The 24512-nt window shown below is 37.2% G+C and overlaps 1 protein-coding gene across 3 annotated transcripts in view; it reads right to left on the bottom strand.

Annotated features, from left to right (window-relative positions):
• Positions 1 to 1881: 1881 nt before the first annotated feature.
• The window catches only part of Usp33 (ubiquitin specific peptidase 33), a 62020-nt gene continuing 39389 nt past the window's right edge, over positions 1882 to 24512 (bottom strand). For 2 of the 3 annotated variants that reach the window (XM_090334582.1, XM_090334581.1), the window contains exons 14-24: positions 24331 to 24425; positions 23685 to 23718; positions 20954 to 20999; positions 20256 to 20436; positions 19701 to 19827; positions 18523 to 18692; positions 16203 to 16284; positions 13386 to 13494; positions 4689 to 4791; positions 4035 to 4103; positions 1882 to 3047 (exon numbers count right to left, since the gene is read on the bottom strand). In XM_090334582.1, coding sequence (XP_090190708.1) covers positions 2890 to 3047; positions 4035 to 4103; positions 4689 to 4791; positions 13386 to 13494; positions 16203 to 16284; positions 18523 to 18692; positions 19701 to 19827; positions 20256 to 20436; positions 20954 to 20999; positions 23685 to 23718; positions 24331 to 24425 — 1174 coding nt within the window. In that variant the 3' untranslated portion in view covers positions 1882 to 2889. The remainder of the gene's footprint in view (positions 3048 to 4034; positions 4104 to 4688; positions 4792 to 13385; positions 13495 to 16202; positions 16285 to 18522; positions 18693 to 19700; positions 19828 to 20255; positions 20437 to 20953; positions 21000 to 23684; positions 23719 to 24330; positions 24426 to 24512) is intronic. The other variant, XM_090334583.1, reaches the window with a different exon arrangement.

The following is a 24512-nucleotide window of genomic DNA, read 5'->3' as shown; positions in this document are numbered from 1 at the left end:
TCCCCACACAGCCCACATTCCGCATGTCTCCGCTGCCACATTTATCAGTTGTGAACGAGCAGAAAAGCTCAGCATTTGTTAATGGAATAAGCTTTTCCCTTGGGTTGATAGTACCAAAGATGAGCTGTGGAAATGCTGACCTAAATCTCTTTCCCAGTCTATAATTTAAAAATAGCAAATCAGTGATAAGGCCATTAACTCCAGACTGCCAGTTACCAAGTACTACTTCATTGCTTTTGTTTTCCTTATGTCTGAAGCTTTACCTTTTTATTCAATCCATTGAATACCTGTCTTTTTTTTTCTTCTGTTGCCAATAACTGTCATTAAATGGGTTAAATGGTTACTTGTATTTGTTCTAATTTCCACTTCGAGTCAAAGTATCAACTTCATGCAGCTGGGCACCCATGGCTCATACCTGTAATACCTAGCTACTCAAGTGGCTGAGATCTGAAGGTCAGTTGGAAACCAGCCTGGGCTTAAAAGTCCCCATGAAACTCTCATCTCTACTTCACTATCAGAAAACAAGAAGTGGCACTGCGGCTCAAAGTAGGAAAAGTGCTAGCGTTGAGTGAAAGAGCTCAGAGTACCAGGGCCCTAGTTCAAGCCTCACAGCCAATTCTTCCTTCAGCCCCCCACCCCCACAAAAAAAAAAAAATCTGCTTCAAAGCCAGATAAATGTGTGTGTGAGTGCCCCCACACACATCTCTTTATGGCCTCACTCTTGGGCTCAGTTAAGTACCCTCCTGAGTGGCTGGGACTATAAGCCCATGCCACAACACCTGGCTGAAAGAATTTACTGAACCTACTTGATAACTCTTTGTACTAAGATCAGAGATGTGAGTGGAAAACCAACAAAGATGATTTCCCTGCCTGGCTCTGTATCTTAGGCCAGCCAGGTGCTGGTCAGTGTCTCACGCCTATAAGTCTGGTTATTAAGAAGGCTGGGATCTGAGAATTATGCCTCAAAACCAGCTCAAGCAGAAAAGTCCCTATGAGACTTCTCTCCAATTAACCAGTCAAAAACCAGAAGTGGTGTGGCTCAAGTGGTAGAGCACTAGCCTTGAGCCAAAAGAGCCTAGGAACAGCACCCAGACCCTGGGTTCATGCCCCACAATCAAAAACAAAACAAAAAAAAACCATACTGAAAGTTGGGTATCAGTGTCTAACATCTATACGACTACTTAGCTACTCAGGCAGCTAGGGCTGAGTCCAGAGGGTCACAGTTTGAAGCTAGTCTAGGCAGCAAAGTCTCTGAGACTCTTGCCTCCAATTTATCAGTAATAAAAGCAAAAACAAAAAATTCCTTAGGCATATTAAATTAAACTGGCTATGTGTGTTGGATCTACATATGATCGTATGATTGCTTTTTCTGTTTTTTGTATTTTCTCCTTTGTCACTTTATTTCTGTACCTTTTGTATATAAGTTTATCTGTTTGAAGGAGAAACAGAAATAGTGGGACAAAAGGTGACCTAATGTAGCAGTAATACTAGACACAATGTTGAAAATTAACTGTACATTTGTGGGGAGCGGGGTCAATAGGGGAAAACTGGGAGAAAATGAGAAGAGATGACACTGTCAAAAAGTACTCATTATTCAACTTATATGAGTATAACTAACTCTTGTGTACATTGCCTTTACAGTAACAATAATTTTTGTTAAAGTAGGGTTGTGATCTAAGTGTTAGAGTGCCAAACTTGAGTGAAAAAGCTAATCAAGTCCCAAGCACCAAAACAAAACAACACCCTACATTAAAGTGAATTATTTGCATATTTCTGAATAATATCATCTGGCAGTACTGGAGTTTAAACTGGGCACTACAACTAGGCACATGCTCTACTACCTTCAGCTCAAGTCTATCAAATAAATTCAAGACTCAAACATTTTAAAATCATTTTTATTGAATTCATTTCAGCAACATTGCTTGGGTGGTTGTAGCTGCCCCAAACTGAAACAAAGCCATTATGAATGCTATTCAACATTCTCACTGTCATCCAGTATGCTTTTGTACTTGGAATATAATTAAAACTTTTGACATTACATAATCAAGCAAACAGCAGCACATATTACATTATTCAAAAAGGCTTTGTGTATATCATTTAAAAAATCATTTTGCAAGTAGTTTCAGCTTTTTCGACAACTTCATTGACACATTCCACACTTCATGCTCTCAAAATTAAAAGTGGCCTTAAACTAACTCTACAGTTTTTTAAATTATATTACTGAATACTATTCAGGCTTATAGTTATTGAAGTTTAACATTTTACAATATAAGCGGCAATAAGTTACTGTTATCTGCTGACAAATTCCACTAGAACTAAATACATCCTTGATACATTAAAAAAAAGTTTATAAATTTTAATATGCTAGTTTATATGCTGCAGTGCAAAATAAGAAACACCCTAATGTTTCCTGAGCTTTAGGAAATTCACAACTTTCTTCTACGTTCACTTTAAAATAGGCTATTATGCAAACCCATATCAAAAACTAAACAAATTAAGGTACTGGAGAACCAAAAAGATTAGTCTGTTAAGATGGCTTATGGTAATGAAAAAGGTTTTCAGAGCAAAAGTATTTACAACATTCCAAAGGATATTTGGATATGGATCTTGTACAAAGATCAAAAATAACCTACTTACCAACTGATCACATCTGTTCCTTTGCTTTCAAAAATATTATACTGAAAGAATTTATGGTAAGTTATTTAGCATTACATATACCCACCTATAGTATATTACACATTTTAACATATTCTACCATAATGCCCAGTAAGAATGAGTAAATCTGAGATGAAAAATCAAGAAAATAAACATGCTTTAGGGAATGTTTCTGAATGTGTACAAGCTAAAGAAAGTGAAAATAATATTTCATTGGAACACTGCTACTCAAAATTACAAAGATCGAGTTTCTACTTCAATTTTTTCTTCTGCTTGTAGCATATCAGGATCAACATGAACAACTGGAGGTCGTAGGATAACTTCTGGCCCTCCACCATATATAGACTGCAGAAAATTCCATGTTTCTTCAGAAATCTGACCAGAATCTGCTCCTAAGATTGGGCATATATAGAAAAAATGTTTACCAGCACATTTCTTTATGAATAGTAAACAAGTTTCTAAAACATAAATCTTCATACTTTCAGCTTGTATTATTATGAGCTGTACTGCATGGTCTGTTTTTTTATCCTCAATTTTAATTTAAGTAGCTGTCCAAGGGAAACATTTAAAGCAGTTTATGAATATAATACATCTTGTCACCCCCTTCAACATCCTCACAATTCTTAAACCATCCCTTTTCCTTTATAAATTTTGTGGTATATACAATGATCTTAAAAATCAGAAATGTGAGGCTAGGATAGTTGTAGAATGCTTGCCTATCAAGCATGAAGCCCTGAGTTCAGTACCTCAGTATCACATACACAAAAAAGCTGGAAGTGATGTTGTCCCTCAAGTGGTAGAGCACTAGCCTTGAGCAGAAGCAGCTCAGGGACAGTGCTCAGGTCCTGGGTTCAAGCCCCAGGATAAGAGAGAGAAGGGAGAGAGAGGGGGAGGGGGAAGGAAAAGAAAGAAAAAGAAAATTAGAAATTTACCTGTGTGCTGGTGGCTTACACTTAGAATCCTAGCTACTCAGGAGGCTGAGATCTGAGGATCATGGTTTGAAGCCAGCCCAGGTAGGAAAGCTGACTTATCTCCAAATAGCTACCAGAAATCTGAAAGTGGCACTGTGGCTCAAAGTGATAGAACAGTATCTTTAAGTAAAAAAGCTCAGGGGCAGTGGACAGGCCAAGTTCAAGCCTCTGGAGCAGCACACATACACACACACAAAATTAGAAATTCTTTTTCCTAATTCCTACCTAGAGCCTTAAAACCCTTTCGGATACAAAAAGTACATACTAGTTATCCTTCATTGTCTATCCCAGTCCAAGCCTGAATTAGTCTTAAGCTAGGTTAAAAAAAATACCCTTCTGGCTTATGTATTCCTAACAAACAGTGAGAAATCACTACCAAGTAAAGGTTTTAATATCAGTCAAACTTACCTTGTCTAAGCATCATATTACCACATTTACTGATTGCAATTTTAGTGTTATCAATAGGACCTGGAGGATCTAAATCAAAAGGAAGAATTATAAAATGTATTTTAAAAGGAATGTATCAAAGATATAATTTTATGCTTGAAATAACTACACAGTCAAACTGATTAGTTTTTTGCTGAATTATTATACTCTCGTTATACCCAGGGGGCTGGTCTTGAACTAAAATCCTCCTCATCACCACCAGTGGAATACCTAGAATTACATGTATGAACCACTGTATTCAGCTGATCTATTCGTTTTTTCCCTCTCCAGATTCCAAAGTTTTGCAATTTTCAAAATAAAGACCACATGTTAGAAACAATACAAAAGTTACCCAAAAAAGCGCCAGATGCTAATAGCTCATGCCTATAATTATAGCTATTTCAGAGGCTGATATCTAAGGATTACAGTTCAAAGTTAGCCTTGCAGGAAAATCTGTGACTTAACCACAAAAAAGCCAAAAGTGACAGGTATAGCTCAAGTGATAGATGCCAACCTTGAGCCAAAAAGCTAAGGAACAAAGCCCCGTAGCCCCTATACTAGGCATGCATACATACACATACACACAAAACAGTAATTTTTTTAAATAATAAAGAATTTATTTTTTTAACCACTTACCCCCATCTTTTCCCTTCACAAAACTTTCCCACTCTCTAAACCACTGCATACTGATGCAATAAAAAGTAGCTGGAGAGTCCTCCTCCTGAAATGCTCTGTTTAGCTACAGAGGAGGGAAAGGAATGAGTCACTAAATAAGTAGAATTTGCTTTGTCACCAACAATAATCAATGAGCTTGAGCATCTGATAAAGCAATTTCTCATATGCATGTTATGTGGTACCACAGAGAAGTATACACTGAGTTATATTAGTTCTAGGATACACACAAGCACCTATTAATAAACAATCCTATGTGATGTTCCAGAACTTAGAAGACACACAAAGAATACATACATCATGTATTTATTAAAATCTGTAATGTATAAGATTTATATAAACATACTTTATCCAGTATCTACACCTTTATTTTGTTCACTTAGGACATTGACAATTTGCTATTACCAACATTATGCTTCAAATGACCTTGTATATGTCATTTCACAGGTCACATACATACAGAGGTAAATTCTCAGAAGTGGTGGGACAGAAGAAGTCCCAGAAGACATTCCACTCCCTCCTCCAACCATAAGGCCTAACAAATGGTTATGAGACTCAAAACTAGGCAGTTTCAGTAGAAATTGAAATATTTAAGGACATGATCTAATAGGTGGAAGTCATCAGTCTTTTTTAGCTAGGCAGCCAGGACTACCTCAGTTTTCAAACTTCTCTAATTGCAATAGTATGTAAGACTCCTGAAGTATAACAGGTAACTAAATGCCTATTATATATACTAATGAAAGACACAGTTTCAGATTATGTCATTCCTCTAATCAAAACTGATCATTCCCCCAAATTCTTCTAGTATCCCAAAAGTATTTCTACTATTTGACTTAATCTTCTCAAGCTTTCTTTCTCCTACCTTTATTTACACTGACAAGTTATTCACAGAACCACCCAGAAAAAGGTCTACCTCTTATCCTTTTTTGTAGATATTAAAGTGATTGAATCCCTCACCTACTTCAAGTCTTTGCTTCTATATCATCTTTATGAGGCTTACTTTAACCATTGTTTAATTTGTGAAGTGATTTGATCCCTTACACTGCATTCTCCTATTTATTATTTTCCTTTTCTTTCTTGACATTTTAGTGTATTTTGCCTATTAAATGTAAGCTCTTTGATGGCAAGAATCCTTCAGGAACACAAAGTAACTATTTTAAACAATAGAAAAGAATTAAAATTGGTATGTCATGTTCACCTTTTGATGCATAATTAGAGTAGGGCTGAGATTCTGATTACTGATTCTTCTAGATGCTTCACTATTAAATTCATGTATTTTCAATACTGTATCTTCAATACTAGCATTAGAAAGTTTGTGTCTAGATGAAAACTTTTCAAGCACAGTCACTCCATTACAAAAATGTTTATGTGTTCTTAAAAATTTCTCTAAACTGTTGCTCTAAAAATAGTTTTTCTCTTCTGAAAGAAGCATTAGAAAAATGTGGTATTGTGTATCTATCCAACATGTCAAAACTTCCCTTCCATCTGTTTACTATAGTGTGCTTCTTTTCAGCAGAAACACTGCCATTAGATCATTCACAATGCCAATTTGTTCCATATAAACCTTTTATTGTGTGTGTGTGTGTGTGTGTGTTTAGTACTGAGGTCAAGGGTTTGAACTCTGGGCCTTATGCTTGCAAAGAGGATGCTCTACTACTGAATCATGATGCCCCTAGCTCTACTCAGCATTTATTTTTCCAGCCATTATATGCTAAAAACAAAGCAAACCCATCTGTTGGGTGGGTGTGGGGGTAGGAAGATTACCAATTTGACACTTGTTTGGGTTTCATAGCAGAAACTGTTTCAAAAAGTAAAAATAAGCTGGGTGCTGGTGGCTCACGCCTTTAATCCTAGCTACTCAAGGGGCTGAGATCTAAGGATCGCAGTTCAAAGCCAGCCCGGGCACTAAAAGACTCATCTCCACCAGAAAACAGGAAGTGGCACTGTGGCTCAAGGAGTAGAGAGAGCGCTAGCCTTGAGGTAGAGGGCTCAGGACAGCTTCCAGGACCAGAGTTCAAGCCCTGAGACCAACCAAAAGTAAAAAATAGAAAAATCCCACTTGATATAAAAACTGGGTAGAATGCCAAGGTCTTCATTGTTATCTGACACATCCAAACCTGAAACCTCCCCAAATTCCCATTTCCTGTGGTCTTTGATTCTGTACATTCTGAATCTTTCCAAATTCTGGTTTCCAGGCTATCAAACATTTTTGTCCTCTAGAAAGTTTTACATACTAACATGTTTTCTTCATTAAAAAGGGGTAGAGTAAACACAGAATAGATTTTTTTGTTCTTATTCATTTTGGGGTTTCATTTGGGCCACCATCTTATCTACCATCTTATCTGTAGATTTGCATTAAAACAACAACAATAACACATACACACATACACATACAACTTTATCCTATGCAAGGGAACCTGCTGCAATTGTTTTGGGAGGGTAAAGGAAGGGAGAATGATAGTGTGATAGTGAATGAAATGAAACAAAAATGTGTAGAATGTATCCATGAAATCCTACTCTGCTTAACAAATTAGCTAAAACAAACAAACAAAACAACTTTATTGCCAGAAGCCTGTAATTCCAGAATATAAGGTATGAAGAAGATTTTAAGTTTGAGGTTAATTTGAGCTATCTAGAAAAACCTTAACCCAAGAGAAAAGCAAACAACAAATTAGCTTTATTAAGGTACAATCCACCCACTCTTACTGTGAATCTCAGTGTTTTTTCAGTCAAGTTGGTTGTGCAACTGTCACCATGATCCAATTTACACTTGCAACTTGCCCACAGATCTCCTGCAGTCTCCAACTCTGAATTCTTGCAATTATTGATCTACATTGTCTCCATATAGTTTTTCTCTTTTTAGAAACTTCATGTAAGTAAAATCAGACATTACATAGTCTTTTTTTTTTTTTTTTTTTTTCCAGTCCGGGCTTAAGCTCAGGTCCTGAGCACTGTCCTTGGATTTTTCTCAGGGCTAGAACTCTACCACTTGAGCCTCAGCACTTCTGGCTTTTTCTAAGTATGTGGTACTAAGGAATCGAACCAAGTCTTCATGCATACTAGGCAAGTACTCTACCACTAGGCCAAACTCCCAGCCCCTACATAGTCTTTTATGTCTCACCATTACCTGGGATGTTTCTGAGATACATTCATATTTTCCAGCATCAGTAATCCATCATCTTTTCTTTGTAAGACAGAGTCTAGCTAAGTTAACCTCAAACTCAAAAGTCCTCCTGCCCCAGCCTCCTAACTGCGGGGATCACCACCATGTGCCACCATGCTTGATTCCATCCATGATTTTCTTATGCCAAGGAGTCTTCCATTGTAATTATGAATAGATAATATTTATCCACTTGGCAATAATGGACATTTCCATTGTTTCCATTTGGGGGCAACTTATGAGCAATCATATGCTTCTGTTTACAATTTTTATATACCTGTAAACTGTCATTTTTCTAGAGTACTACCTGTAAATATAACTTACATGGTAAATGTTGAATGTGTATTTTAAGAAATTGAATGTGTATTTTAAGAAATGTAACTACCAGCCAGGACTGTAATCCTAGCTACTCAGGATGCTGAGATCTGAGGATAGAGGTTCAAAGCTATCCAGGGCATTAAAGAATGTGAGACTCTTATTTTTAATTAACCACCAGAAAACCAAAGTGGCACTGTGGCTCAAGGAGTAGCCTTGAGATAAAGAGCTCAGGGACAGTGCCCAGGCCCAGGGTTCAAGTCTCATGTCCAACCAAAAAAAAACCCCTACCATTCTGAGGAGACAGTCCAGTAGTATAGCACTTATGAAGCCCCCAGCTTTAATTCCCAGGACCAACCCCCCCCCAAAAAAAAAAACCCGACCAAACTGTTTATCAGTTCGCATATAGCATTTATATGAGAATTCCCTAGTGAATATGTACTATTGCAGGTGCTTATTAGCCATGTCTTCTTAGGAGTAATACCTGTTCAAATCTTTACTTATTTGTTAACTGGAATATCTGCCTAGTTATTGCATTGTGTGAGTTCTCTATATCGTGTGTGTGTGTCTCTCCTTTCATTACATACAATTTAGGATTTGGGCTTACCTTCCTACCTCTCAATGTTTCTTCCAGTACTACCATTCCTAGATTTACTGAATGCCTCATTCATGGCCATAATAGGCCATTTGCAATGTTTCTGGCTATGGAATTCATTTTACACAAAGGAAGAAAATTGTGTTGAAAAGACTCATTTATCTTACTATGTGCTGGCACCCAGGCACTGCTTCGTTATTAAAGACTCAAGTTTTTATATCTGCTAGCAGCAATTGGTAAGCCCTGGTACTGTCCCACATTAGGTGGTATATGTTCCAAACTAGAAACCCCTATAACTAGAATATGTAAGGCTAGGTAACGGAAATGGGAGGCTCATCTATACTCCTTATTGATACACTGACAAAAGCTGTGCTTTCCATGTTCACAACTTTAGCCTATACTAGTTTAGATTTTTTTAAAAAGTGATACATCATAGTTATAGTTTTACTGGATTGCAAGTTAAAACAGCCCCATGCTTATTTTGGGTTTCTCATGTCCCTGAGCCAACAGGTAGAGAGGAGTTTACAACAGGTTCCAGTCATAAAGAGTGAATAAAATGACTAATATACAAGAAGAACAAAGGCAATTCTATCTGGAAGCCAGGAGATACATTCACTGCATTAATCACTACTATCACAAATTATCATAGATAACTGAAAAAGGTATCATAGATAACTGAAAAAGGTATTTGTTTTCTCACAATTCCAAATGCTTCTGGGATAGATTCCATCTCCTCCCCCTACCTAGAACCTTCTACCTGCAGTTTTATCAAGCAACTCTATGACTCCACTTTCACATTGTTTTCCCTCATTCCCTGTATGTCTTCCCACTCTTTACAAAGATTCCTAGTAGATTTAGACTACAAACATAACTATAAATCTCACCTTAAAGTTCTAATTAAAAAAAAAAACCTCTCTATCCAGCTGGGCAGCAGTGGCTCAGGCCTGTAATCCTAGCTACTCAGAAGGCTGAGATCTGAGGATAGCAGTTCAAAGCCAGCCTGAGCAAAAAAGTCCCCCATGAGACTATCTCCAATAAACTCAAAAAAGTGGCCCTGTGGCTCAAGTGTTAAGCACTACCCTTGAGCAAAAAGAGGCTCAAAGTCAGCACTCAGGCCCTGAGTTCAAGCCCTAGGACCAAGAGGAAAAAAAAAAAACTTTATTCAAATACAGTCATATTTATCAATCATTAAGATCAATTCACAAAACTTAGGGCATAGAAACATCAATTGGAAACTACCATCCAAATCCACTATGCACAGTAGTTATGTGTTTCTATAGCCAAAGTTCAGGGTCAATTAGCTAGAGAATCTAATAGATGTTAAGACTATTAAGGGCTCAGAATCTTCTAGAATGAAGATCTGGGCTATACCAGGTAAAGTCAGACAAAATCACCTGAAGTCTAGCTAAGAAAATAGGGAATATAGAATATATAGTGATCAAGGGTAGAAACGTGTTTCTTCCTTGTTCCAACTATGTATTTATAAACATTTACCAAATTTTGAGTTATTTTACTTTTTCCCTTCATTTACTCTAGTAGTGAATGGGTAAATGTAGCATGTACTGACCTATGAGTTAGTTTTAGCATAGTGAGGTAGAACACAATATTACTACTGCTTGGATAAGTCCAAATGGATAGAGTTGACAAAGGATCAAATTACTATATTTTTTGTTCATGAGCATCAATTCTGCTCATTCTTACATTTTTTTTTATAAAAATAAGCCTGTCCCCATGAGGTATGTCCTCAAAGAGTAAGAAACACAGGTGTCCAGGCCACATTAATCTGACAAAGGTGACAGGATAATTAGCACTAATGGAAAATATGACATTGAAAGAAGTTACATTTTTACAATTCAAAAAATAAAATTAAAAAAAAAAAGAAGCCTACATTTTCCTGGGCTTTGTTAGTAATGCTCCAGATTAGATACTATCAGTGGTAGCTGGAGCATATAGAAGGCATGAAAATAAAAAAAGGGGGGGGTGAGTTCCTACAGAGGATTTGTTCCATTTCTAATGAGGTTCATTTTAATAACTTTCTTGAAGTGCTGCCAGCATTCTCTGCTAAAAGTTGACTTCCTTTACAATTAGTATTTTATAAAGACTGAACTACAAATGATATAAATACTCTTCCTCAACCTCTCCATTTATATACATGCATTTTTTTTAACATTTCAGCATGGACACACCAATTTCCATTTTGCTTACTTATAAACTGCCATGATTTGAGTTCCAACTGTCCCAGACTGCAGGGCGCCAGCGGTTCATGCCTGAAATCCTAGCTACTTAAGAGGCTGAGATCTGAGGATCATGGTTCAAAGCCAGCCCGTGTGACTCTTATCTCCAATTAACCACCAGAAAACTGGAAAGTGGCATTGTGTCTCAAGTGGTAGAGCACTAGCCTTGAGCTGTAGAGCTCAGGACAATGCACAGACACAGAATTCAAGCCCCACAACTGACAAAAAAAAAAAAAAAAAAAAAAGTCCCAGATTTGAGCAGTAGAAGCATCTCAAGTGGACTTCTGTGTACTTTTCATCCATCTTTAAAAACTTTACTTTCTCACATAATAAGATGTCCCAAGCTCATCTTGTAATTTCCCTGCTCAAGCTATATAATTAGCCTGTTCTTAAGGAGGACTGGTTATTTTCAAGGGAGAAAAAAAACAAGATCTGAGCTAGTTATGTTCAATCTTATTGGAGTGATAATTGTTCCTAGGACATTTCCATTATAGAGTTTCAGAATACATATCTATACAAAATATACTTATAATCCACTCCAGTAACACAATGCATTTGTAACTCTGAAATGAGACATTTTTTTTACTTTTAGTATGTAATGAACCAATCTCTCATCTCCACTGTACAATCCTCTTTGCCTCTGGCCACCACAGGAATCCCTTATCTTTTCTAGATACAGTACCTTAACTGGGCTTATGCTCCTATACAAAAGTTCCTTCTATTGTATTTTAGTTTGACCCTGTCCAATGGTCACTACCTCAACTCCTGTCAACAAGATAGCAACTCACTTCACTTCCAGATTTTCTGGAAGCCGGCTGAGGAATTCTTGATCTTCTCTTGACCTTTATCTCTCAGTGTCCATGTAAATCTTTCCTTGTCTGTATTCTAATTCTATTCAAAATATTTAAGGAGTTTGTCATCAAACCCTGACAGATATAGTTACCAGCTATTATTTACACACTGATGGAATCAATTTTTTTTGAAGAATAAGTCTCATTTGCCGCAATAACTTGCTGTGTAGCTCAGGCTGACGTCAAGCTACCAAACTTCCATCTCTGACTCCTCTAAGTGCTGGAATTAGAAGCATGCACCACCACAAAATAAGTTATCATTTAATATTCAAATAAAATTTGCTTCCATAAATCTAGGAAGCAAATGAGGCCTAAGTAAAATTACTAAAAGAATCCATACTTCACTATCTTCCATAAGTAAAAATTTTCTTTTGAGAAGCTCCAATGTCCTTCATTAAAAAAAAAAAAACCTGAGTTATAAAGAGAGGGAGATGTGGCCTAGTGATGGAGTGCTTGCTTAGCATACACAAACCCTGGGTTCGATTCTTCCACACCACATACATAGAAAAAGCCATAAGTGGTGTGGTGGCTCAAGTGGTAGAGTGTTAATCCTTAAGAAAGCCCACGGACAGTGACCTGAGTTCAAGCCCCATAACTGGCAATCAATCAATCAATAAAATGTTTAAAAAAATACAATGAGGGAGATATCTATCTCAAAACATGCTGGGAAAACAATGTTGAACACATTGAGCATCTTATTTTGGTTTGCTTTAACCTCTTCACCCTTGTTTATAGTAATCACAAGGTTTTTTGTTTTTGGTTATAGGGCTTGACCTCCTTAAGTCTCTCTGTGTTCAAGACTAGCACTCTACCATCTGAGCCACAATACCACATCCTCAAAGTCTCTTATGGTATTATCCTTCCCCTAACATTGTCCTAGTAGGATTGACAATGAGCATGCCTCTTAGGTGAATAAACTTTTAAATTTTCTTAACAGCTCTGTTACTGAAAACATAGTACTATGAAAAGATGTCTGTCTCTCCTCAAATGTGGAACCATATTAGTCCTCTCTATAAACCTGATTTTTAATCTTGTTTATTCTGTTTCCAGTCACAGATTTTATTCTATTTACAATCACAAAATTATCTTGTAATAATGACTCTGAGGAAACTAGATAATTAAAGAGTCCTATCCTTCACAAAATGATGGAAGTAAACACTATGGTAAAAACTATACACAACACTAACAAGAAACCTTAATTTTACTGGTTTTATCCATTTTATTAAGGTTTCCTGCCATTGCCAGTATATAAAATAAAATGTATTTCCAATCAATAAAAACAAAAGCCCACAAAGAGAGAACACTTCACTACAACTGTAGTAAACTGTCTTACATCTCACTATAATTGCCTTAGGTCAATCACTATGTCATGCACTCAGAGTACTTGAAATCTGTTACAACCCTTTCGCCCAATCATTTCACTAATAAAATATAGCTTTGCTTATTGTTAAGTCCTCATCTCTGCCCTTACATCATTTACAATTTGAAAAGCATTACTTTTTTTACCCGAATAAAAATTTCCAATTCAGTTTTTCTTCTTTTTTCTATTTTCTCTGCTTCAATTTGGCAAGTGTGACAAATGTACAGATGGTTGACAGCTGGTCCTCCTCCATACCTAAAGCGTGTAGAATTTAAAAATCAAAATTATGATACTCTTAAGGAAAACTAGTGCTATTTTTTAAATAATACATCCCTTGCTTTCTAGTAAATGGCAAAATTCCCAGTTAAAAATAACTTTTACTCAGGTGGTGGCTCACACCTATAATCCCAGCTACACAGGAGGCAAAGATCTGAGTATTGCAATTGCAGGTCAGGTCAGCCTAAAAAGTAAAGTCAATTAACCACCAAAACTCTGCAAGTAGAGCTGTGGCCTAAGTAGTACAGTCAGAGCCTGGTGCAAAAAAGGCTAATAAATAGCTCCCAGCTCCTGAATTCAAGCCACAGTATTGGTGTTCTCTCCCTCCTCCTTCCCTCTACTCTACTCTCCCTCCCCTCTCTCCCCCTTTCTTCTCTCCCTCTCTTCTTCTCTCCCCCTCCCCTTCTCTCCCCCTCTCCCTGTCTGTCTCTCTCTCTCTCCCCCACAATGTGAAAATACAAAGTTGTTTAGGAACTTCATTTTGTTTATTAAACAACACTGTGTGTTGCTTCATCTACATTTCTTCCTTCCCTTACAGAAACATCTGCTACCAATGTTAGAAACAAGGAAGTAAAAGTAGTTTTCAGAAATTAGTATACAATGTATAAATCTTAATTACAAAAATAATCACATTCAAGCTTTTATCGGATAAAGGCTTCATGTTTTTGGTTTGGTAGTATCAGGGTTTTGGACTCTGTCTCCTTGGGCTTATTAAGCAGGTACACTCTTACAGCTGAGCAACACTCCAACCCTGATGTTTTGCTTGGTATTTTTCAGTTAGGGTCTCTATTACTGCTTAAATACAGAACTGGGTGCAATCCACCTTCATTAAGCTAAGGTAATGTGTATCTATATACTACTTCATCCAATTCTTCATTGAGAAAGGTCTCTTAAATTTTTTTCTGCTTAGGCTGGCCTCAAACCATAATCCAAACAATCTCATCCCTTCAAGTAGATAGGATCATAAAACACCAGTGCCCAGCAGCAGGTGCCTAGCTGCTCAGGAGGCTAAGATCTGAGAATTGTGAGACTCATCTCTAATTAACTACCAGAAAACTGGAAGTGGCGCTGTGGCTCAAGTGGTAGAGGGATATCCTTGAGCTGAAGGACAGCACCCAGGCCCAGAGTTCAAGCCCCACAACCAACAAAAACAAAACACACACACACACACACACACACACACACACACACACACACACACATACACAGTGTCCAACGAAGTGTGAATATATCTATTTATTTTTTGCCAGTCCTGGGCTTGAGCTCAGGGTCTGAGCACTGTCCTTGGACTTTCTCAAGGCTAGAGCTCTACCACTTGAGCCTCAGCACCACTTCTGGCTTTTTTCTATGTATGTGGTACCGCAGAATTAAACCCAGCTCTTTGTGCATGCTAGGTAAGCACTCTACCACTAGGCCAGCACTCTACCACTAGGCCAAACTACCGGCCCCATTTGTGAATTTTTTAATGTTTATTTGCCAGTCCTGGGTTTGAACTCAGGGTCTAGGTACTGTCCCTGAGCTTCTTTTGCTCAAAGCTAGCACTCTACCACTTGAGCAACAGCGCCACTTCCATTTTTTTTTCTGTTTATGTGGTATTGAGAAATTGAACCCAGGGCTTCTTGCAACCTACCACTAAGCCGCATTCTCTGTCCTTATATATTTATATATTTATCTGTCCTTATATATTTATATATTTATTATTTATTTTGTGCAAGTCTTAGGGCCTGAGCTTTTTTGCTTGATGCTGCTGCTTGAGTCACAGCTCCATTTCCAGCTTTGTGGTGGTTAACTGAAAATAAAAGTCACATAGACTTGGGCTGCCTTTTAGCCACAATCCCCACATCTCAGCCTACTGACTAGCTAGGATTACAAATGTGAGGCACTAGCACCTAGCCAATGCATGTATTTTTAATATTTCTAATAGTTCTTACTTATAATCCTAGTTATTCAGGAGGCTGAGATTCAGAAAAAATCATTGCTAAAGGTCAATCTGAGCACAAATGTCTGAGAAACTCATCTCTAAAATGACCAGCTAAGAGTCTATGAGCGTGGCCTAGTGGTAGGAGTGGCTTGCCTAGCATGCATGAAGCCCTGGGTTTGATTCCTCAGTACCAAATACATAGAAAAAGCCAGAACTGGTGCTATGGCTCAAGTGGTAGAGTGACTAGCCTTAGGAATGCCCAAGGACAGTGTTCAGGCCCTGAGTTCAAGGCCCAGGACTGATTAAAAAGAAAAAAAGTATAAAATAACCATTAAAAAAGAAAGGCTGGAACATGGCTCAAGTGGTCTCAGAGCACCAGCCAAGCCAGCAATCCATGCAAATGGGAGGCTGTAAGTTCAAAGCCCAGTACAAGGGGAAAAAAGTATAATTAGTAGAAAAATTATGGTATGCACATTTTAAATAAAATTTCAAACTTAAGGAGTAAGTAGGACTACTCATAATTCCTATAATGTATAAGTTTATTGTTGGGTATTGACATCTTTTAAGTATAGTGAAGTTAAACATCACAGTACATCTTTACTGAAAAACATGACATAAAAATTACAATTAGCTAGATGAGAGCCATACTAGCTACATTTGAGAATGAATAAGGACATACAAGAAGCATCTGTGAAATAATCCAATCCCCCTTTATCTACTTTAACTGGTTTTCACCACACTGTATTATTTAATTGTAAAAACAAACCTGCTATATAGGTTATCCCAAATGTTCTGAGGCAACATCAAAACCAAGTCCTCAATATAACTAGCCTTCCGTGGAGGAACACCTAAAAAATAATTTAGACAGGATTAACTCATTCTTCATATAACTTTCAAAGATTAAATTGTTGGTTTGCCCACATACCTGTAGTCAACTTATATTCAACAAAGGAGCCAGAGATATACAGTGGAATAAACATAGCCTCTCTTCAATTACTGGTGCTGGGAAAACTGGGCAGCCACATGCAAAAAAACTAAAAATGGATCCCAGCCTGTTGCCATGCACAAACATTAACTCAAAATGGATCAAAGACCTCAATATCAGACCTGAAACTCTGAAACTGCTACATGAGAGAATAGGATAGATACTGGAGCTCATAGGCACAGGCAAAAACTTTTTGAACAGAGTCCCAGGGTCATAACAGATTGGAGAGACTTCACAAAGGGGACTGCCTAAAAATAGTTTCTGCACAGACAAAAACATAGCAACTAAAGAAGAAAGACAGCCAACCAACTTGGAAAAGATATTTACCATCAGGCAAATGCTTAATATCCAGTATCTACAGAAACTCAAGAAACTAATCCCCCCCCCCCCCCGAAACCCAACAAACCAATCACTAAATGAGCAAGGGAACTAAAGAGAGACTTAATCAGAGGAAGAGGTAAAAATGTCAAAGAAGCATACGAGAAAATGCTCATCATCCATGATCATAAAGGAAATGTAAATAAAAACTACCCTAGGATACCACCTTACCCCAAACAGAATTGCCAGTATTCTGAACTCAGATAACAACAAATGCTGGCGGGAATGTGGGGAAAAAAAGAACAGTATTGCACTGCTGGCGGGAATGTAAACTAGTACAAACACTCTGGGAGGCAGTTTGGAGGTTCCTCAAAAAACTGAAAATAGACCTTCCCTACGACCCAGCCATACCACTCCTAGGCATCTACCCTGAACATCATAACCCAGGATATGGTAAAGACACCTGCTCAGCCATGTTTATTTCTGTACTATTCACAATAGCCAAGTGATGGAAACAACCCAGATGCCCCACTACAGATGAATGGATACAAAAAATGTGGTACATATATACAATGGAATTCTACATAGCCACCAGACAAGATAAAATAATGGCATTTGCTGAGAAATGCATGAAACTAGAGCAATTCATGTTGAGTGAGATAAGTGAAGACCAAAGGAACAAAAGGCACATGGTCTCCTTAATATGTGGATATTAGATCCAAACAGTACAAGAGCGATGACTTAATACTTAGGTACTCAAGGTCATTGACATGAACTTGGAGATATAAATATAACTATATAGACACATAAATCTATGATGGGATATATATTCTATAGACATTGCTATATTATATACGTTGATATGTATCTATGAAATATAAACGCTTAGCTTAATTTTAATTTTGTTCTTAAATTTATGAGCCAGTGATTACATAGATTCCATTATTGAATGCTAAACTTGATATTTGAAATATGTAAAAAAAAAAAAAAACTGTTAGCTGGGCGTGGTGACTCACACCTGTAATCCTAGCTACTCAGAAGGCTGGGTTCTGAGGATCAAGGTTTAAAGCCAGCCTGGGCATAGAAAGACCTGAGACTCCTATCTCCAATTAACCTGGGAAGTAGGGCTTGGCTCAAGGGTAGGGTGGTAGCCTTGAGCTGAAGAGCTCAAGGACAGCACCCAGGCTGAATTCAAATTCCATGACCCACAAAAAAAAAATGCTATATTAAACTTTGGTTTAACAGGAGAAAATGAGGAGGATAACAATGTTCAAAAAGAAATGTACTTAATACCTAACTTATGTAATTGTAACCCCTCTGTACATCACCTTTACAAATAAAAACAAGACAGCAACTGTTAAAAAAAAATATATTGGTTTGCTCTGAAGTGCTGGAGAAGGAACATGTTGAGTAAGAGTAAGTACTCTATCAATGGGCTATTCCCCCAGTACATAAACTCATTTTTTCTGTACCAACACCATGGCTTGAAGTTAGGACCTCATTCTGTCACTAGGCTTGTTACTGGTTATTTTGGAGATGGAGTCTCCACAGATAAGCCACCCTTGCCCATTTTGATATTCGTTGCAGTTAAATCACAAGAGAAAGGAAAGGAAAAGTAGGGAAAGGAATAAAGGAAGGGTAGAGCATACAAGGTTTATTTCTGAAGCCATATGGAATGAAATATATTCCATTGGATTACAGACTGGGAAACAGAAGAGAAAAATGTTAGCTCTTTCCTAATTTGCAAATTAACACATTCTACTATTTCCCAGGGATTTCTTACCTCCATGAATACAAAGAAAATCATTATTTGAAATAGGGCCAGGTTCTGCAAAGGTCTTAAATTTATTTAGCCACTGTCGTGAAATATAAAACTGAAGGAGGCTTGGTTCCATTATGTTCAACAAGTTTGATATCCTTCGCCTCTCTTTTTGTGCCTCTTCACTGCTTTTCCTGTTAAGGACAATGATCCATTAAATTCAATTCTCTCTCTCTCTCTCTCTCTGTATGTGTGTGTGTGTGTATATATATATATATACACACACATACATATATAAAACATTAGATTACTAGACTGAGTTTTCCTCTTAATACACACACTGATACTGGAAATCTTACCAGTCCTTGGGAATTTCAAAAGACAAATAGTCTTTGTACCACTTCTCAAATACAATATATACTCCTAGAGATGATGATGCACCTGGAACTACTGGTGTACACACAACTACCAAGACATGTTAAAAACTCAAATGATTCTTAATATAATGAAGCTATGTTCCTATTTCTTTCATGAAAGTATTTCTTTCAGAAGATATTGAAAAAATGCCAAAAAGAAAAAGAAAATTGACTTCTAGACAGAAATCTGGTCTTTAATACCACTGTCACTTTTTTTTTTTTTCTGGTACCAATTACTAGGGCTTGAACTCAGGGCCTGGGCATGGTCTTTTGGCTTTTTTGCTAAAGCATGGTGCTAACTGGAAATAAGACCCTTATAGGCATTCTTGCTCAATTTCGCTTTGAATACTGTCATCCTCAGCTCTCAGGCTCCTGAGTAGCTAGAATTATAGGCTGAGCCACCAGCACCCAGCAAAGTCATGAAGAGAGAAAGGGAGTGAGGGCACATGTGCACCCTCATACTAGATCTGGAACTCAATGGCTTCATGATCTCATGTAGTTTTTACACCTTCAAGGCTGGGATCTACTCTTAGCTTGAGGCACACCTCTACTTAAATATTTTATTAGAACCAATCTTTCTAAAACATGTCCCTTTACCCTTCCTATGATTTAACAATTTTTGATAAACTGTTCTAAAGATGACCTTTAATACTATTTTATTATCATGATTAAAACCATTTATAGCCTTTACTCAGCAATCTATTTGAAAGTCTAAGAAGTCACTAATAACTAAGTTCTTTCATTATGTGTAAAACAGCAAGTCTGTGAGATAGTTATTTCTATTACCTATAGAAAAGAACATAAGCTTCTGCATTTTGGACAGTAGATTCTGAAACTTCAGTAACACTCTGATCATCAAATTCATACCACAGGTTATTTAAGTTGTTTCGGCAATAGGCTATATAGTGCCCACCTATAAGAAAAGAAATAATTATAGTAATAGAAATTAACCAAGAATAGTAGCTTACATACAACTAATACTGTGATTTTTTTCACTATGCATCCTCATACAACTTATTTATCTATTTTTCTTTTAAAGGCAAGGGACAGTGTCTTGTTATCTACAACAAACTACTCTGGAACTCTTGCCTCTTAAAAAACCAATAAACTATATATTTATGGGGAGCAATATGACAATCCAATATATATACATAAAAGATAATTCAATTACAGTAATTAACATTTTCTTAAATGTTTTCCATTTATGTTGGTAGTCTGCTATATTTTTAATAATGAGAAGGAAAAACTTTATTTTTATTTTGATCAAACAAGTTTCATTTAAGCAACTGATTCCAGTTAGTAATTTTTATCTAAGGACAAATACAAAAACTGCATACTTACTACTAGCAGTCCCATGATGACAGATGACTGACAGAAGATCATATGTCACAATCTGAGCTGGACTGTCCTTAGCAAGAAATGGCTGAAGATCTAGGCCTTCCAGTGGAAATGAAACATGGGTGCTGATTTTGGTGGAAAACATCAGCTCATGCCTGAATCTTTTAAGGTGAATACATAAAATCTAAAAGAGTAAAATTTAAAACTAATTTGTCATTACAAAAGACCAAAAGAATTCCAACTGCTAAACAAAAAAAGGCACACTTTTTATTCTACAAGCAAGAAATTGAGATGTATGATCAAAATAAAATTAGAGTAATGAAGAGTTGTTTAAAGTTTAACTGACAAAATATTTTATTTAGTTTATACCCTAAGGAAGGAACCTATTAAATATTTACTTTGAATTACTTGGGCCAACTATCAGCCTCCAGGTATAGCCCAATCTCAGAGATACTTAGGGTGGAAATGGTAAAACTTTGTTCTTCCTAAGTTTCCCTTGGCTTTTCTCATTTTATAGTTTACACCTGGCAATATCCTATAAAGACTGATTACATCATGTTCAGCATAGTAGTACACTGGGAAGAACACTCTATTCTTTAATCATGCTAAGAGAATTTGTTACATGACATTTAATTTCTTTTTCTGATGTTCTATTAATTCTTTACCACATTAAAAGAAATGAACTGAAGTAAAGCCCATACCTCAGGAAACTTTTGTACCTTACAAAACTTTACTCCATTCCTCAATCTAAGGGTAAAAAAAAAAAGGAAAAATGAATGAATTAACAGAAAGATTTAGTAAATTTAAATATACCATTAAAATAGTTTAGAAAATACAGAGATAAAAGATATCGGACTAAATGTCCCCGATTAAGTTGTTATATACTTATGTACTAAATATCCTAACAATAAAAACACTGGAGTCCCATTGTAAAATTACCTGAAGCCAAGATATCAACATAAAAACTTGAAAATTTTGTAATTCCTTGATGAAAATAAAGTTAACGCAAATATTCTATAGTTTATGGTTTATACTTTTATCACATGTATATATCAAATAAAACTATATAAACAAAATTATAAATAATATAAAATTATTTGGGGGGAATGGAGCACGACGAAAGAGGTGGAGTGTCAGCCCAGCAAGAAAACTAAGTGACTGCAAAGCCCTCAAGACTGGCTAGAAAGAAAGAATTCAGGGCCGGGAGTTTGGCCTAGTGGTTAAAGTGCTTGCCTAGTATGCATGAAGACCTGGGTTCGATTCCTCGGTACCCCACATACATAGCAAAAAGCCAGAAGTGGTGCTGAGGCTCAAGTGATAGAGCTCTAGCCTTGAGAAAGTCCAAGGACAGTGCTCAGGCCCTGAGCTCAAGCCCAGGACTGGCAAAAAAAAAAAAAAAAAGAATTCATTTTGCTGTTGTTTTTAACGGAAAGTTTTGCTATATAGCCCAGACAGTCAGTCTCAAATTCATAATCTTTATGCCTCAGTCTGCTGAATAAATTACCACACTTGGCTTTGAAATTTTTACTCTTCAGTATGAGGGAAAATTTTTATATAAGGCTGATTGCTAGTAATAAAAGAATATTAACATATACTTGATGGGTCTCCACTTTGGGAGTTTTTTTCCGCAAAATGTGGGGCTTGGGCTGGGAATGTGGCTTAGAGGTAGAGTGCTTACCCAGCATGCATGAAGCCCTGGGTCCGATTCCTCTCAGTACCCATACACAGAAAAAAACAGAAGTGGCACGGTGGCTCAAGTGATAAAGAGTTCTAACCTTGAGCAAAAGAAGCTTAGGGACAATGGCCAGGCCCTGAGCTCAAACCCCAGGACTGGCAAAAAAAAAAAAAAAAAAAGGAAGGGGGGAGGGGTGGGAGGGGGGCCTAGTGATGAGTGCTCACCCAGCATGCATGAAGCCCTGGGTTTGATTCCTCAGTATCACATACACAGAAAAAGCTGGAAGTGGTGCTATGGCTCAAGTGGCAGGAGCACTGGCCTTGAGCAAAAAAGTGTCCAAGAACAGTGCCCAGCCCTGAGTTCAAGCCCCAGGACTGGCAAAAAAAAAAAAAAAAAGAAGGGGGGCTTGAACTCCAGGCCTCACTCTCTTCCTTGGCTTTTGTGTTCAAGGCTGGCTCTTTATCACTGGAGCCCATCTCCACTTCTGGCTTCTGGCTTTTTTTTTTTTTTTTGCCAGTCCTGGGCTTGAGCTCAGGGCCTGAGCACTGTCCTTGGACTTTCTCAAGGCTAGAGCTCTATCACTTGAGCCTCAGCACCATTTCCAGCTTTTTTCTGTGTATGTGGTACGGAGGAATCAAGCCCGGGTCTTCATGCATGCTAGGCAAGCACTCTACTACTAGGCCAAACTCCCGGCCCCCACTTCTAGCTTTTTGTTGGTGAACTGGAGATGATAGTCTCACAGATTTTTCTGCCTTTGAAACACAATCCTCAGATGTCAACCTCACAATCAGCAAAATTTACAGGCTTGAGCCACTAGCATACAGCTTCACTATATTCTGACTACCCTATCAAGTTAAAAGTCTAAATGTATTACAAAATAGAAAAAGGCAGTTGGTAGTAGAGATATAAATAGAATCAGACTTAACTGTGTTATTCTACCATCATAATAGCAGATTATGTCAAAGTTAGTCTATACTTCCAATGCACCTTTAAATCTATCTTCTTAAAATAGTAGTCCAGATGAAAATGTTGCCTTTAAAGTGTTAAAGCTAACTCACATACTTCTTTCCTCAAAGTAAACACTTTCTTTGGCCAAATGCCAGTAGCTTACACCTATAATTCTAACTACTCAGTAGGCTGAGATCTGAGGATTATGGTTCAAAGCCAGCCTGGGCAAGAAAATTCATGGGACTCTTACCTTTACTAAACTGAAAAAAAAAAAAAAAAAGGAAATGGAACTGTGGCTCAAGTGGTAGAACACTAGCCTTGAGCACAAAAGCTCAGCCTATATGGTGGCTCACACCTGTAATCCTACCTTTTCAGGAGGTTGAGATCTGAGAATCAAGGTTGAAAGCCAGCCATGGCACAAAAGGACCTGACACAATTAATCTCTAGAAAACCAAGAAGTGGGGCTTGGCTCAAGGGTAGGGCGGTTGCCTTGAGCTAAAGAGCTCAGGGACAGGGCCCAGGCAGAGTTCAAGCCCCATGACCCACAAAAAAAAAAAAAGAAAAAGAAAAAAAGCTCAGGGATAGCACTCAGGGTCAGACATTCAAGCCTCAGACAGGCAAAATAAAAACAACTCCCCTTTAACATCTTGCATAAGCCTATTAAGTTTTGACCTCAAGATTTGTTTTACAGGTCAATTAAAGCTTTCTGGCTTTCATTTTTCTAAACAGTGTCAAGTATAATGTGCCCAACTCAAATAGTCAAGAAAAATCTAAAATGTCAAATAAAAATCATTGTCTATTTCACTTACTTTTTGCATTTTTCACAACTGTACATATTGTCACCTGCAAATAGAACAGATCTAGTCATTTTTCTTGAAGTAACTACAACTTGTTTTCTATTGCTTTTGTAGTTCTTTGACTTTACATGACATCATAACAGTGGGAAAACGTTCACTATTTTGGTCTCTGCTCATAAATCAACTCATGTATTCCTTTACCTAAAACATCCTCTTTTCTCTCTATTTTTAAACTTGAGGGCCAACCTCAAGTGATATTCTTTTCATTGACTTACTAAACAGCATTCACTAAATGTCCAATCGTGTAGCCAGGGAATGTACTGAACACACAAAAAGACTAAGTGCCAATGGTAAGAAGGCCTTCACACAAAATTCAAAATACACAGTATTTTGGTTAAGGTTTCATTTTTTTCTATGCCAGAACAGATTTAATTCATTTTTCTTTACAGCCCCACTAAAAAACAACAACAATGACATACAGCATTGTATTGTAGGAAGCTGTACCAATTATTCTGAGATATGTTTCTCTCATTACATTTATATTACTGTGCTTAGATACTGGTACTATTACCAATATGATCAAGTTTTATTTAGGTGACTCTTATAGTTAGCTTTAGATGCACCTACAATTAGCCACAGGTGTGATTACATTTCTTACCTTTCAGTTCATCTCTGGCGAAGAAGGCAGCAAGACAATCTTGCAAGGTTACTACTGGACCCCAAAACCAGCTAGGGACACATGAGACAACAAACCTGAAACATCATTGACAGAGAAAAAAAGGAAATGTTCTGCCAGTACAGCAGAAACAGCAGTTCCAACAATCAATGAAAACAAAGGAA

This window comes from Megascapheus bottae, chromosome 6 (assembly GCF_031878675.1).
Source record: "Megascapheus bottae isolate mThoBot1 chromosome 6, mThoBot2.hap1, whole genome shotgun sequence".
Taxonomy (NCBI): Eukaryota; Metazoa; Chordata; class Mammalia; order Rodentia; family Geomyidae; genus Megascapheus; species Megascapheus bottae.
The sequence above is the reverse complement of the archived record's forward strand: the minus strand, read 5'-3'. Positions and strand labels throughout refer to the sequence as shown.